The 14,254-nt window shown below is 50.7% G+C and overlaps 2 protein-coding genes across 2 annotated transcripts; both read left to right on the top strand.

Annotated features, from left to right (window-relative positions):
* Positions 1-6,596: 6,596 nt before the first annotated feature.
* Positions 6,597-8,440, top strand: LOC100904653 (uncharacterized). The gene is made up of 3 exons (XM_003741550.2): positions 6,597-7,074; positions 7,652-7,936; positions 8,068-8,440. The coding sequence occupies exons 1-3, from the start codon at positions 6,884-6,886 to the stop codon at positions 8,210-8,212; spliced, it is 621 nt and encodes a 206-aa protein (XP_003741598.1). The 5' UTR covers positions 6,597-6,883; the 3' UTR covers positions 8,213-8,440.
* A 1,882-nt stretch (positions 8,441-10,322) lies between these two features.
* LOC100903879 (deoxyribonuclease-2-alpha) lies at positions 10,323-12,979 on the top strand. The gene is made up of 7 exons (XM_003741543.1): positions 10,323-10,548; positions 10,822-10,957; positions 11,052-11,153; positions 11,320-11,563; positions 11,709-11,909; positions 12,052-12,296; positions 12,400-12,979. The coding sequence occupies exons 1-7, from the start codon at positions 10,451-10,453 to the stop codon at positions 12,529-12,531; spliced, it is 1,158 nt and encodes a 385-aa protein (XP_003741591.1). The 5' UTR covers positions 10,323-10,450; the 3' UTR covers positions 12,532-12,979.
* Positions 12,980-14,254: the final 1,275 nt, after the last annotated feature.

Here is a 14,254-nt window from a genome sequence, read left to right as displayed (position 1 = left end):
CCGTCCTGTGGAAATAGTGGGAGTTCCTCTCCCTAGAAGCGTACCCTGCATAATAGTCCCAGAAACGGTAACGAGCAAATTCAGTCGTACCTTCTGCCCCGGGTCCGGTCATAAATCTCAATCCGAACCGCCGTGACAATGGATGAAGGATGATCATCGGGCTGCGACGACTGTGGAATAAGCAACCGCGGTGATCATGGTCACGGGGAACTTTTTGTGACCAAAATCAATGAAAGCAGCCCGAATTGCGGCGCGGAAAGACGGAGAAAAGTCGTGTCTTCCGGTGTGATCGGACTTTCTCTCGATTCATTGTCGCACAGTATCCTGACGCGTGCGTATCTTGAAATTCCTGTCGTTCTTTTGTTGAACTGTTGTGGCTTCTCTCAATGATGGGGGCAAAGCGGAAGATCACGCATAAGCGATTGATCTCGGATTGTTATCCTTCGATGGGGAAACTCCCTAAATTCGATTATTGGAGTCCCGCGAGCTGTGAAGCATTCCGACGATCCACGGCGCCGACTTCCCCGGCATCTCGGCGCCAAGTGCGGACTTGCTCTCAGCAAGGGAATTTCAGACGGAAGACCCGTCTTGTCATTCTGAACCTCCTTCGCTCGCTTTCTCGGCGATGAAAAGAATTCGTGCTGAGACTCGAGGAATAATGGATTTGAGGGGAGAGAGTCGGCTCCATTAAGGAATCCGGGGATCGAAACAAAGCTTTTGAAGTCGTCGAATCTCGAGAGGAAAACTATCAGAAAAAAATCCGGAGGGCTGAACGTATGGTACTAATCATCCATATCTTCAAGTGTATCTTATCTTATGTCGAACAAACGAAGTTCTTGAAAGTGAATTCTACCGCCAGGACGATGGAATGCCCGACAACCCGAGCTAGAGACATAGAACGTACAGCAGCATGAGCGTAGGAATATTGTTTGGGTTTTTGACTCGATCTAGAAACTCAGAATTTCTGTCTGCAGAGGGAGCGTCCCAAGGAGACTTCTGGCCGTCTCAGACTACCTTCGAGACGAATCAGTGACCCATAATTTGAGGCCGCGAACGAGGTGGTTATCTCCCGTAAGTTCTCGACTTGTCCATGCTTTCAGATCTGAGTAAGAGGAAATTGATCAGGGAGGACCGCTCCTTCGATATACGAATATACGATGCGACGTCGCAGCCAAGTGTTTCCGAAGACGTCATCATTTTCTATTGGATCAGTGCCTGGAATGTCGGCTGGAATTTCGCCGGAAGAAAACAAGAGAATACGAGCTTCATCAGTTACGTAACTGATGCGATGAATTGCCAAACAAGCGAGCCTACCTGGAAAAGGAGAGAAAAACGTTATCAGTCGCTTTATACAGTGTTCCTCCTCCCATTCTCACCTGCCAGTGACAATGTGAGGACTTTGCACGCATAGGCGTCGGATTTTATCGAGCACCGCTCCGAATTCCAAGACATTATACAACTTGTCTGTCGCAACCGATATGATACGAGTCGACTCCAGAAAGAGCTCCCTCTGAAGCTACGGGGAGCGACATCCGATAATCTCTCTTTCGTCTGGTCAGATCGCGGATTTTGCACCGAAAGAGCCTCTCGTATCATTAACGGATCGGATTTCTCATCAAGCTCGGGTGATAAAACTTTCCGGAAGACTGAGATGCTCCGTCACAGCATGACTCCTTTCCCCAAGAGCTTCTCCAGACCATGCCTTAAATAAGTATTCGCATGGATGTTCCATCAATTCATTGATACTTGACCCTCGTCAGCTCACTTAATTCTTTAGTTCTTTTGATCAAGAGGAAACTCGTGAACTCAAGCCTCGACTCGAGGCGAATACGGAATTGTTGACAGAACTTTGGACGGAGTCGCGAGCCGGCAAATGAACTCCCGCCGTCCAACTCTGCGGAACAGAAAACTTCACTATAGACTGCCTCACTGATGTTATGCATCGTATTTGAGTCAGAACCTCGAGATGGAAGTCTTCGTTTCTGACGAATGAATAGGCGGCAGCAGGTATCGCCAAATTCCAGGCAGCAGACCGCAGTGCTCATTCAGAGCGTCATTCGTGATGGAAGCTTTCGCGATTGCCGTCGATGATGCCTTCAATCGATTTCAGTCACAAATCTCGCACTCGCTAATCTATAGAGCAATCGCCTTGCGCCTCCTCTCATTACGCTCTTCTCTGCAGGATTCGTCGACGGTGAAGAAAAAAAAACACAGATATGGAAGTTTTCGACAAATCCACGATATGTCGAGTCGGTCGCTGGAGAAAATCTGAAGGAAAAAGAGACCGAAGATGACCACAACGCAGCAGAAGTGAAAGTAAAAGGCGAAGCGGCAAAAAGCATCATAAACTGCTATCTGGCCGAGAATTTTGCCCGAGAAAAAACATACATCGTCGGAAGATGTTCCGGATTTCTCTTCTTCCCTCCGTGTGATCGCAGTGGCTCGCCGAAGTTCTTTTAGAACTCAGCTTTGTTCCTCGACGTCGCTCGCGCGACTTGTGGCCGATAGCAGACACCGCAGCGATTGCCGAAACGAGGCATGACTCGGGTAACTGTCCCTCAATCGGACAGCCACTCGGCTCCGATTTCGGAGGAAACTATAGGAGCCGCTCGGAAATAGATCCCCGAAATTAGCACCCGGAGGGTCAGGACGTGTGGACCACGCAATCTGTCGACATCCGTCGGCCGAAGGGGAAACCTCTCTCTCGAAGTTAGAATTCATTCCCGGCGAACAAGGATGACGCAGACTCGTGGTCGAAATTGAGTCAGTCTAGCTGGGAAAGAAATCGCATCCGTTTCCGCCTACGTGTGGGGCACGTTAGTAGGAAGTAGTGGAGGTATTGAATCATTGCAAGGTGTTATTTAGGGGATGAACACTAAACTTTTGTCACACGATCGGATCCCACGCTCGATATCCGGCTACCTATGGTTCTCGAGAGTTATTTACGAAAGTATGAAATTGGGAATAATTTCGGAAGATAAGTGTGCACGAAAGGGTTGGAACAATCGAGGAAGAAACGATCGCGTTTTCCGTCGCCGGAACTCTCGTCTGCTTGTTTCTTGTGTGCTTGCCCGCCCCCCTGCCTGCCCGCCAGCCTGCTTGTGCCTGGCCGACTGTCTTTCTATCTGCTCGCTGCCTGGCTGGCTGCTGGGCATCATCACTCTCATCCCTCAAGTGAAGCCGGAGACGACTTAGATGACGACACCTCCAATCCACCCGCTACTCGATCCGCTTAAACGATCTATCGGCTCAGATTGGAATCCAATAGGAATTTTCCGACTTTTCTTCCGCGATTCTGTCGGCCCCGGCGTCGGCGGACAGCTACGACTTCGTCGCCGACACCGTTTCCCCGTCGGACGACGGCCCGAGCGAAGCAAGCTTAGCTGACTCTGTATCATTTTATAGCTCGATCCAAATAGAGAAATTTTCTCAATTTTCCCCGATGGTCCACCATTGTCGTCATCGATCTGGTCATCGGATGTCAATTGATTCGACCAAATCCGGGTTGGATTCTCCTCCCACGATCCGAGTGGTTATGAGCGGCGAGACCGTCTTCGGCGCCAGGGAAAAGCAAGGCGCACAAGCGTGGACGCAGGCGGACGAATCGATACAGGGAAATGATCTCGGTCCCATGCGGACAGTCAGCCAGTGAGTCTGTCTGTCGTCCGTCGGTAACTTGACGACTGGTTCGAATCCCACCCAGCTCGCTGAGTGAGATCTACCAGACACGGTCGGCCGGCCACCGAGGCAAATGGAGGCAATGACCAGTTCGTTAACAAGATGGTTTTACTGAAATGCTGGCTCGCTGTTTCGTTCGTGTGCTCTGTTAGTCTATTGGTCGTGTAGCCAAGTGTGAAAATTCTGCCAAATTTCCGCAATTTCCCAGCGCACTTCTTTAAGCGTGCCGGCGAAACCCAGCGCGAATGCTACGTCGACCCAAGGGGCGGCGGAAGGATGGACGATCCAACGGCCGGTCGGCGGACGGGCGTTCATTCCCGCCAAACCGTCGAGCCAGCAGTGTTAATGCCCCCAGCAGTCGTCAGGACCCAACCTCGCGGGCGTTCTTTTTCGGCGATCTTTCAACTTAATTTCTTTACTCGTTAAAACTAGACTCGGAAGTGTTTTTCTTATGTTTTTTGATGCCTTAGCTTTCTGCCCATCCAGCTTCCGATTGAAAGGAGGCTTTCAGAATAAAAGGTTCTCTCATTCCGTGGCAACGCCGTTGACGGCGCACTCCATCGGGGAATCGTTCCTTCTCGGCTCTGGGTGACAGCTAACGAGCTGCTAGTCCTATCGGGCTCCCTGATTTCAGCAAAAAGAAGCTGCCGACTTTAGATCCGCAGCTGAAGCTAAGGGAAGCGCAATACTGAAGCCTCTACGGAGAGAGCACTCATAAAATTCGGTCGGAGGCCCCCCACAACGAGACAGGGTTTCTCGAACTCTCATTGGGAAGCTCTCTCCGTTTGAGAACTTCGGGGAAGCTGGAAGACTTATCTCAGTCGGCTTGAAGGCTTTTCGTGAGCGTAAACTCGTTCGGATATTAATTGGGGACGAAGAGAAGTGCTGAAGATACGTAGAACATCTGCAACGCCTCTGAAGCGATTTGCTCAAGATAACAAATTCGTTGACAAAAACCGCGCGTCATGCTGCGCCCCTCGGCTGCTGCAGAAAAAACACCCATGAGACGACGAGCTTCGAAGGTATCTCCCGGTTCCGTCACTCGGATTCTGACGGGGACTCTCCTCGTTTTCTACCTATGACAAAGACTCGTATTAAAAATCGTTTCCTCAACACTTAACGGTTTGAGTGCGATGGGATCAAACACCGCGGGGCGAAGATCCGTACGCGAAATACTATTGCAGACTCTCAATTACAAGCCGTACGAGGCACCGTCTACCGAGAAGATTCAATGACACCTCATAGTATTAGACAAGCGAAAACGGAGGGGGCGATCGAACGAAGCGAAGGTCGAAGGTGCGAAGGGATGGGGCATTAAAACTTGGAATGCAAGGGAGTTCGAAATTTTGAAAAAACATTCCCGAATCTTAAATTAAGATCGGATCCCACTCTTATGGATTGGCTCGCCAGTCGTTGAAAATCGCGGCAGGCAACGGCGGATGCCTGCAAACATTCGGATTCGGCTGCGCAAGTGAATCGACAGGCTTCTAATTGAGACCTGTAACTTCGGAATTCGATGGGATACACAGCTGTCAATCGTTGCTTCGTGTATTTGAAGCCCCGTTTCCGATATTGTTCCCGCAAACGGATCGCATTGGTATCTCAGATTTTATACGATCAGAGCAGCGTTGTCGGAATTGATGCCGAACCGGGGCTCCTGAAAACATCATAGCCACAACTCGGATTCAATGAATAAAGTGGACGTCTGTCTGAGTGGGATACCATTCTTTTTCTTGTCTGAACGATATAACCATCATCCATGAATACAAGTGGTGAATGGAGAGATGACCGACGGGGAATAGAAGAGTAGGAAAATAACGGAAGACCTCTAAACTGATCCACAATCATGAGAAAAACGATGATGGTGATGTTCGTCGTTGTTGTTGTTCTCGACGGAGGCACTCGGCCAGACAAGTTTTGGGCGGGCTTCTTCGGCTTGTTCTGCGCGTGTCGTTCGGATGCTTCCAAAAGCACTTACTATAACAGATAATGTCGTTTTCAGATTACGGAACTTCATCGAACGAACGAGTCGCGGTCCGAGCGGGAATTCCATCGGTGCCGCCGCCGCCGCTCGATCACAGCACCGGCTTCAGCCCTCGGAGAGGCTGGAAAAGAATTATCGGAGTCCCGTTACTTCTCGGAGCTCCCTCTTGTCGGACATGATGTCCCGCCGTCTCGGCAATGATTAGGCTATGTGTTAGTCCATTCACTACTCTAGCGCGATGTCCGCGAAGTGCGTCACCATCATTGCTTCGCGTCTCGGCTCGCCGCGATATGAAGATGGAAGTGCGTTGAATCAATCCGATCTGAATTGCGCTCGCTGATCGGGGCATCGGTGCGATCACTCATCGGCCTGTGTGCCGAGGGATACACGATGACAAAACTTCAGGAAATTGAAGTTATCCGAAGAGCAACGAAATAAACCGCAATAGCGGAATTATTGGACATCCCGCGGACATCCGAAGAGCTTGTCACGTCTCAATCCTCGCCGAGTTCGGGGAGTGCGAATCATCTTCGGCCTCCGCTCAACTTCGGCCTTCGCTCATCTTCTCCAGGAAATCAAGGCACCCCTTGCAGAACGTCGACGCATTCCGCGCAAGACTCGACCACGATCTGGTCGTGTTTCCGCCCGCAGATTTCAATTTATCCACTGAACTGTATCAGTTCATTTATTCACCAGTGTACTTGAAGATTACGCTAGCCTGATTGTTGTCATTGTGCCCGGCGCGAGAAATGTCTTCAGCGTCGTCGGCGAATAGCGCCAGTCAGGGAAGGAGGTAGGTGGGTTGGGTGGTTGCTTGGACGAGCCGCTGCTTGGCAGTGGGGCGGCCCGGCTTGGAATTTTCCCTTTGCTGACAGCGAGGGAGAGTTACGAATCCGATATAAGCGGGCTCCGCAATGACGTCGGTCGATTTACTTGTTTGCTCGTGTTTGCCGTCAGCAGGTGCTCGGTAGATAGACGTTGTGGGAGCCGCTGTCGCTGTTGTCACTGGTGTAGAGGCTGCTGAGCTCGTTGTCACCCACTCTCGCTGCAGACACTCTCGTTGTTCTTGTTGTTGTCATTACTGTTGTCGTCGTTGGTTCTTCGGAGAGTTCACCTCAGCCGTTGGTCGATTGGTTCCCGAGAGACGACTGACGGTCGCGCTTTCTGAGACTGCAACTTCGTCGAACCGCCGTCACTCGACATACACCAAAACACATCAAAATGCGGAGCTACCTTTGCGTCCTCTTAGTGGCTGTGTTGTTTGCGACTTGCGCGAATCAGAGCAGTGCCTCGAGTACCCGTCGACCTCTGATTCCTGGCCTTCCACCTGTGCTCTCCGGATTATCGCTTGCGAACATCCCAGGGATTTCTCACATCATGAACATGCCGCTCCCGTTCAACGTGCCCTTCAGGTAAGCTTTTCGCGTGATATCGGTTTTCCATCCAGCGTCGCTCGAAGTGTGCCGACGGCCAATGATCGCCTCGATATCCGACGAACTCCACAGGGGGGGCCTCCCGGCCTTCTCGATTCCAAGTTTCGAGGAATCACTAGTTCAGTCTCCCGACCACGAATGCTTCTGATTAGGCTGAAAATTATAAACTATTGCGAGCGATGCCGATTGCGAACACCGATTAGACTTCGAAAGGCTGATCCAGATCTGCAAATACGGCGAGCGTTTAGCCTCTTCGCACCTCACAGCTTTCTAGCGAGCCAGAAAACTCTCTCGACGTAAAAACTCCCCAATTTTCATTTCTGTGAACATTTTTCTTCTCGCCTCCACGCGCTCGATTGCAAAGCCGATTTTTATTCGGAAGTAAAAACTCATCCCGCCTCCTGGCGAAAATCGACGTCGGAATTCCGGCTGCCTACAATCAGCTGATGGCTCGCATAAGATGATACTGTGAGTTTTCAGATCGTTTCCTCGCCGGTGCGACGGAACTACTTCAGTTTACTAGCTGATTTTGAATTAATGTCCATTTATCTTCCAGTCTCTCATCACTGCCGCCGCTGCGACTTCCTATCCGGCTTCCGGCGTTCCTTGGCGGAGCTGGCATGCTGCGAAACGCCACTCATCTCATCCGAAACACCTTCTTGACTCCCGGGGGATCATCAAATGCCATAAACACCAACTCTCTGACCTCTTATCTCGCCGCACCTCTCCTGCCGCTCCTCAACCTCGGTGGTGGATCCGGGATCGCGCAAGCCGCCAACAGGAACATACTGATTGATCCTCTCCAGTACGCTCAATACTTCCGAGCGCTGCAACTCCAGAGGTGAGATCATTCGAAAACACGAATTTTGGCATACACCCACCCCGTATTCCATTGACCGTGCCATTTTTCTCTTGGAATGCTGATGTCGCTCGACTCGGTCGCCTGGTGGAACTAATTTGAACAATTTCCAGCGCACACGAAAGGCGGCGCAGGAGCATCGTACAGCAGATGCTGAGGAACTACCAGCCGGGACAAGTTGAATTGGCGAGGACGCGCCTCCAGGCTCTTCAGATGCCCCTCGAAGCTCAGTTCCGCATGCTTTATAGATATCATTGACGGACGTGCGTTTAGTGAAGTTCTAGTACAATGTGTGCGAGTCGTCTACCTGTATGCTGTATGTGAGCGTGTGTCGTGCCTTATCTTTCCGCCCCTCTCTTTCATCTTCCCCTCGAGTTGAAAGCTTTCCGGGAATCTTCTACAATCCGCTTCTGCAGGCCGCTGGTCGGCGAGCTTAGGTCTAGTCAGAAGGAACCCGATGTCAGGATAACATCAAGAACCGCTGGACGGTCGAACGCTTCCTCGAAGCCCGTCTTCACGTATTTATGTTGAGTTTCATTAGTTTATCCTTCTGGAAAGGAAAACCAAGATTTTGTTCAACAAGCTTACCGCCCGTTCTCAAGCATCGCGTCAATGTTGCTACAATTTACGGACATAATAAAAACCAATGGGAAAATTCGCGGAGATAAACCGACTCGGATTGTGCTTCCGTCTCCATCTCACCGGACTTTTGGTCCGGATTTCTGGGTATCGACCTAACCCACCAGAACTTAACTCGATCATACGATCATCGCTAAGGGCAGCGATGGTCGGCATTCCCAAGGTATTCCTCGCTACAGAGCTCAGGTTACTTCGGTCACTCGGGGGGATACGGGGAAAGCACATCGAGAGACAAGGGGTCTCGGCCCGAGTCGGCGACTTCGGAGGGGCTTTGCGCCTCAAAAAGACATCGAAAACCTCTGTTCCATTTTAGGTCACTCTCCTGGGCAAAAATGCTCGGAAAGAAAGATCGAAATGCACTCTCATGAATCAGGAATTGGATTGAGGAATGCCTGACGTCGGAGCCCAGTCCGAAAATGTCAGTTCCTTCCTGGGAACGGGCCGAAGAAAAAGATGGCTGAAGGAACCCAACCTGGCCAATTTCATTCGATAAATACCTCCCATCCAATATGGGGAGATCTTAACTCTTGACGACTACCTCAGCATATTCATGTCCGAACCACTCGAGATATCCGCGGATTCAGGCTCAATACTGAGGTAACGAAGTCAACTTTTCCGTTTGCGGGGATCTATCTTTCCCTCAAGCATCAACCGTTATCATCGCACGATGGTCACCTACTAATGTGAGCGATTGTTTTCGGGATCTTATCATCAGCGTGACGTTGATTCCTCGATATCAAAACTGAGTAACAATGCTTTCATCCGATCGATCTCCTGTGGAAAATCATGAAGTAGTCGATATAGGATTTTTGTGGCTGTCGCGGCGTAAACGTCCGGGGGAACTCCGATGAGTCTTTCCCCTCAGGATAGAAGAGGATAGTCGCTAGCGGCATCCACTGCATCCGAGCATTCCATTGTGGATACGGATCGTGTGATCGCAGCGAATTTCTACTGGAGTAAATGTGACATACCGTAGCCTCGATCTTGGGAAGAAACTCTGATCATGAGGAAAACTCCGGAGACACCTCGCGCATCTGCTTCCGGTGGAATTTCAGGTGTGACAAGCGCAATCTCTCCTCGTGGGGGCTCTATTTCAGGCTCCGCTGGATTGCACCAGGGCTCGGGAAAGAATATCGAGGCCTCGAATGCCTCTGTTCATTCGGGAACCGATTCTCGATCTCTGATCTCTTCGGCGAGAGATCCTTCAACAGTTTGTGGACAGCTGAGTGAAAATTTTTTGAGTCGTGATGTGTGTCTTGAGAAAACTCCGGTCACGTTCCGTCGCTTGACTGTGGGTGAGAAAGTTCCTGCTCGTCGCTCCACCAGCAAACACGTTTTTGCGATATATGGGCAGAGGACGATTCGACTCCTCTCGTGGTCAGAATCAAACTTTTCCAAAGTTCAATGAGGGCCCTTCTCAGCTCACAGTCATGGTCTATTGGCTCGGAATTCGGCGAGTGTAGGATTGCTCTAGACATCACGGAGTTTCATTCTGGTAATTCTCTTCCCGCTTTATCTCTACGAAAATCGTCGAGTTCAGCGAACCATACACTCGAATCCCATCGTCTACTGCTAATAGCCGCTCGAGGAGCATTCCGCTCGAAAGCGATCATATCTCGTTCGGCTCAATGGCTTTTTGGAGAAATCTCGACGCTAATTCCGGTTTACTCCTCGATCTACCTGGACCCAGATGAGAGGCCGGCTTCTAATGAGGGCATGAATACTTGACGCTCACGGAGCAAACCGAGCGAGCAGGAGACACCGTGGATCATTGAGAAAACAGAGAGAAGGAACCGCATCGTCTCGCTGGTGGACGCTTGGAACTTGGAGACCTGAAAAGCCGGCACTCGTCTCAACATGAAGATCCTGTCTTTCGTTTCAGTTCTGATCTGCATTGGGAGAAGTCCATCGGAGGCCTTATGGTGCAAAGACGCCGAAGGCAATCAGGTCGAATGGTAGGTTTATCTTCTTGCGAGATCTCCGGTGAAGTTTTAGAAGAAATTCCGCTAGCGGATGGAATTGTATCATACAGAGAGAGCAAGTTCTGAGTAATCCCGAAGGAGGGATGTCGAACAACTAGATGAATAGTGCAGGGAACTGTCCAGCACGAGAGTGAAGGAGAAAATGTACTGGTGAGCTCACCAGAGTAGAGTAGAGCGTCATAGTCCAGACGTGATGGCAGGGAACGTCCTAAGACGTAAAGCTATAATCGTTCCCGCTCCGTGAAGGTCGCTCATCTATAAGTTGCCGCATCGATTGTCCCAACCTCCGTCGTCACCTTTGAGTTCGGTTCCCAAGAGAAGTAAGCATGATGGTTCGGACTACGGATACATCGATTCTCGCATGGTTGCGGATGGCGCAAGGGTGAGCGAATATATATCAGCGCAATTTTGATGTCGATGGTCTGCGGCGAAAGATGGCTCGAGCGACTGGACTCGTGTAACTCCTGATTTCGCAGAACTTCTCGAGCGGCGCCAAAGGAATTTTTTCCGACGAACAGAATCCCCTCGCCAACTCACTCGAGCCCCTCTTCAAATGGAGTAAGGCGAAAGCCAATCGGGTGCGTCGGTGTTACCCTGATGAGTTCAATTGTCGACCGTCCTCTTGAAACATGCCAGAAAAGCGACTCCTCATCGGACAGAGTCGTCGTCGAAGCGGGGCATGCTTTCCGCGGCATATTCGATATCGGTCTCTCGAACCTCATAAGTATCTTTCGCTGCGAACAGGAGCTCGTATACATTGCTTACAACGATCAACCACCGGTGGAAGGAGAGAAAGCTTCTTGGTCGAGTGGTCACACAAAGGGCGTGGTCCTATTCGATTCGGACTCGGGTTTATGGCTCGTTCATAGCGTTCCGAAGTTCCCTGAAAACACGTTCTCCGGAAATTTCTCATTCCCAAAAAATGGCTACGTCAATGGCCAAACGCTTCTTTGTATGAGCTTCAAGAGCCGGCAACTCAACTCTATTGGTGCGTTACAAAGTTATTCCTCCTCAATGTCAGACGAACCCCCAAGGTGGGCGCTCTGCGCCCTCGTTCCTTTCTTCTCTAGGATTATTCCTGCAACCTGAACTCGGTCGAATGTAATTTCCGAGTCTCGCGCCCTCGTTTACAGCCGCCCATCTACTGAATCAAGAGGCGCACATATATGAAAGTCACGCACCCGCAAACTTTTCGAAGCTCTATCCCAACCTATCGCTGCTGTTATCGAATCCCTCTGCCTACAACGTGACTCAAAATGTCACGAAGAACGTCATCCGAGGGGTTCGCGGAATGCCTTTCCTCGCTTTTGCCAAAAGCGGCTCTTTGGACGACGGTGAGCCACAAGATCCCTGATCTAATGCTGACTGAGAAAGAATTGAAGCCCCTTTGCCCGAGCTTGGTTCAATTTGCTCACGCGTCTGATTCGCCGCCGACCCCCGAGGGGCAAACTGAGAAGGAACTTAATTCCCTTCCAGACGTCTATTCTAGAGCCATAGCCCCCGCCCTCGGGTCAGACCTGTACGTTTCCAGTTGGCAGAACGGTGAAGGGGGGAAACTCGACTCGGAATGCTCGATGAAATTCAAAGTGCTCGACGTCGAGAGCGTCTCATTCACTTTCGGCGAGTCCGAAACAGCTTGGTCAACGAAGAACGATCACTCTAAATGGGCTGTTACGCGCTCCAAGTCGACTTGGCTGTGTATCGGATCAATCAATCGCATGGTGAGCTCACCGGATGAGTTGGGAATATGAAAGTAATCAGAGGACATGCCCCAGGATACGGGAATAGATCTTGATCTCAATTTCCCCTCCCGGTATGTTGCAGCGCTCACAGTTCAAACGAGGGGGAGAGACTGTTTGCCTGTCGGAGAGAACTCTCGGAAAGCTCTTCCAGAATGCGGTCACGAACCACACTACCTGCGACAGCGATAAGGCTGTATCGTCCCGAGAACCGTAATTTCGTTTACTCTGTCTCATGTGCGGGATACCAGATTCAAGACCAGATGGGCACACTCATCGTGGATACGGCCCGTGTCAAATACAATACTATCCCGACCTCTCAACCCTTGAGCTGATTCGGAGACAAAGATCCTTACCGAGATGAGGTATCGTGTATAAGCATACTGAGAGGACAAAGGAGACCTATGGCGCATGTCCAGGGAAAAACAAGCCGGTGTCACCGCTATTGACTCAGAATACGGTCGTCCTCTGTTGCGCCAACGCTCCCGCGGGAGGGCCACCCTCCGGGATGCAGATGTGTTGGGTCGGAACTGTCAGAAGTCAGAATGCCTCACACTCGAGAGATTTGTCTGCCCCTGATACATTTGTCGAAGGAGTCATCGCAGGATATCAATTAGAGTTCTCGATATAACCTGTGAATAAATTCTGTCTCGGTATTAATGTCGCAATCGGGAGCATTTTCCACCCTAGTGTTTCTAGACCAGATCTCCGCGGAATCCTCGAGAGGATATCTTACCGTACCCAGGGTCCCTCATCGGGGGTCTTTGCTGCGTAGAGCCCTCCCCTCGCAGAGTCCTAGTTCAGCCCCGCTGCCCCCTCCCTCCCGGCGGATACGAGGGATTCTACGAGGAGTGCTTGACGGGCGGGAGCAAGATGGCGATAGGGTGTCGATCCTCGGACCCCCACTGCCTTGAACAGCTGCTGACTGATAATATGACAGGCAGCCCAGCCTCTCGTTCTTGGAGTCCGCGACTGTGCCACGGGGTCTCGGAACGATATCCAGTTTCCCTATCGTCGTCACCCAGACTGGGGGTCTTTTTTGTAGCATTTCCTGGCTGTGTCGAGGTGCTACTTGGCATGGTATTTCAATGTGCAGAATCTTCGGAGAAATATCGCGAAGATATTTCTGATATCTATTAGCCGGCTGTATTGACTTGAGCTGCTCGGGAGTTGTTCCCTTCATGGGTAGATTGTTGTAGATTTTTCACCAAAAATCGAGTGAAACAGAGAGGGGAAACTGATCAAGATGAAACAGAGAGGAGGAAGGGATCAAGATAAGTAATAAGAGGGATGGAAGCCTTCTGAGAGATTGCATTGGGGCGATTAGCCCTGCCGGACGCAGTGCCCGGCGATGAGGCTTGACCATATTGGGAATGGCTCTATGCCCCGAATATGATGTCATGCAAATGATGAGGATCGAAGCTGCAAGACGGATGGCCTTGGAAGTATGACATCTACGCAGCAAGATAGGCTCGAGTTCAAGATTTGCTCGATCGATTGTTTGCTCATCTTGGGGGTTCAATCGACTGTTCGGAATAGCGTTCAAGACTTTTCCGGTTGTATAGTGATATCATCAGGATTATCTATGGCGGATTTTCATGACGAAGATTACGAGCCGACGAGTTTTAGAAACCGTCAGGAGGTGGTCAGTGCCAAAGCCCAACAACGAAATCATTTTTCTCATGGAATTGATCGCATCGCGACAAACCGCCGCGATTCCTGATGGTGGATTTGCCGCTGCCTTCAAGCTACGAATTCTCACCCGGGTCATGAGCTCGGGAATCCCGTTTGAGTCCACAATAAGGAGCACGGCCGAAGGCCGCGTTCCCCAGGGCTGGTAAATAATACGAGAGATGGAAGCCTTCTGAGAGATTGCATTGGGGCGATTAGCCCTGCCGGACGCAGTGCCCGGCGATGAGGCTTGACCATATTGGGAATGG

Source organism: Galendromus occidentalis, unplaced genomic scaffold (genome assembly GCF_000255335.2).
Source record: "Galendromus occidentalis unplaced genomic scaffold, Mocc_1.1 scf7180000077185, whole genome shotgun sequence".
Taxonomy (NCBI): Eukaryota; Metazoa; Arthropoda; class Arachnida; order Mesostigmata; family Phytoseiidae; genus Galendromus; species Galendromus occidentalis.
This window is presented reverse-complemented; position numbering and strand designations above follow the sequence as displayed.

Coding starts and splice junctions, on each gene's coding strand:
- LOC100903879 (XM_003741543.1), top strand. CDS start 10,451: ATGAAGATCCTGTCTTTCGTTTCAGTTCTGATCTGCATTGGGAGAAGT. Junction 10,549..10,821: donor GAAGGCAATCAGGTCGAATG/GTAGGTTTATCT, acceptor CGCTCCGTGAAG/GTCGCTCATCTATAAGTTGC. Junction 10,958..11,051: donor TGGTTGCGGATGGCGCAAGG/GTGAGCGAATAT, acceptor CTGATTTCGCAG/AACTTCTCGAGCGGCGCCAA.
- LOC100904653 (XM_003741550.2), top strand. CDS start 6,884: ATGCGGAGCTACCTTTGCGTCCTCTTAGTGGCTGTGTTGTTTGCGACT. Junction 7,075..7,651: donor CCGTTCAACGTGCCCTTCAG/GTAAGCTTTTCG, acceptor TTTATCTTCCAG/TCTCTCATCACTGCCGCCGC. Junction 7,937..8,067: donor CGAGCGCTGCAACTCCAGAG/GTGAGATCATTC, acceptor AACAATTTCCAG/CGCACACGAAAGGCGGCGCA.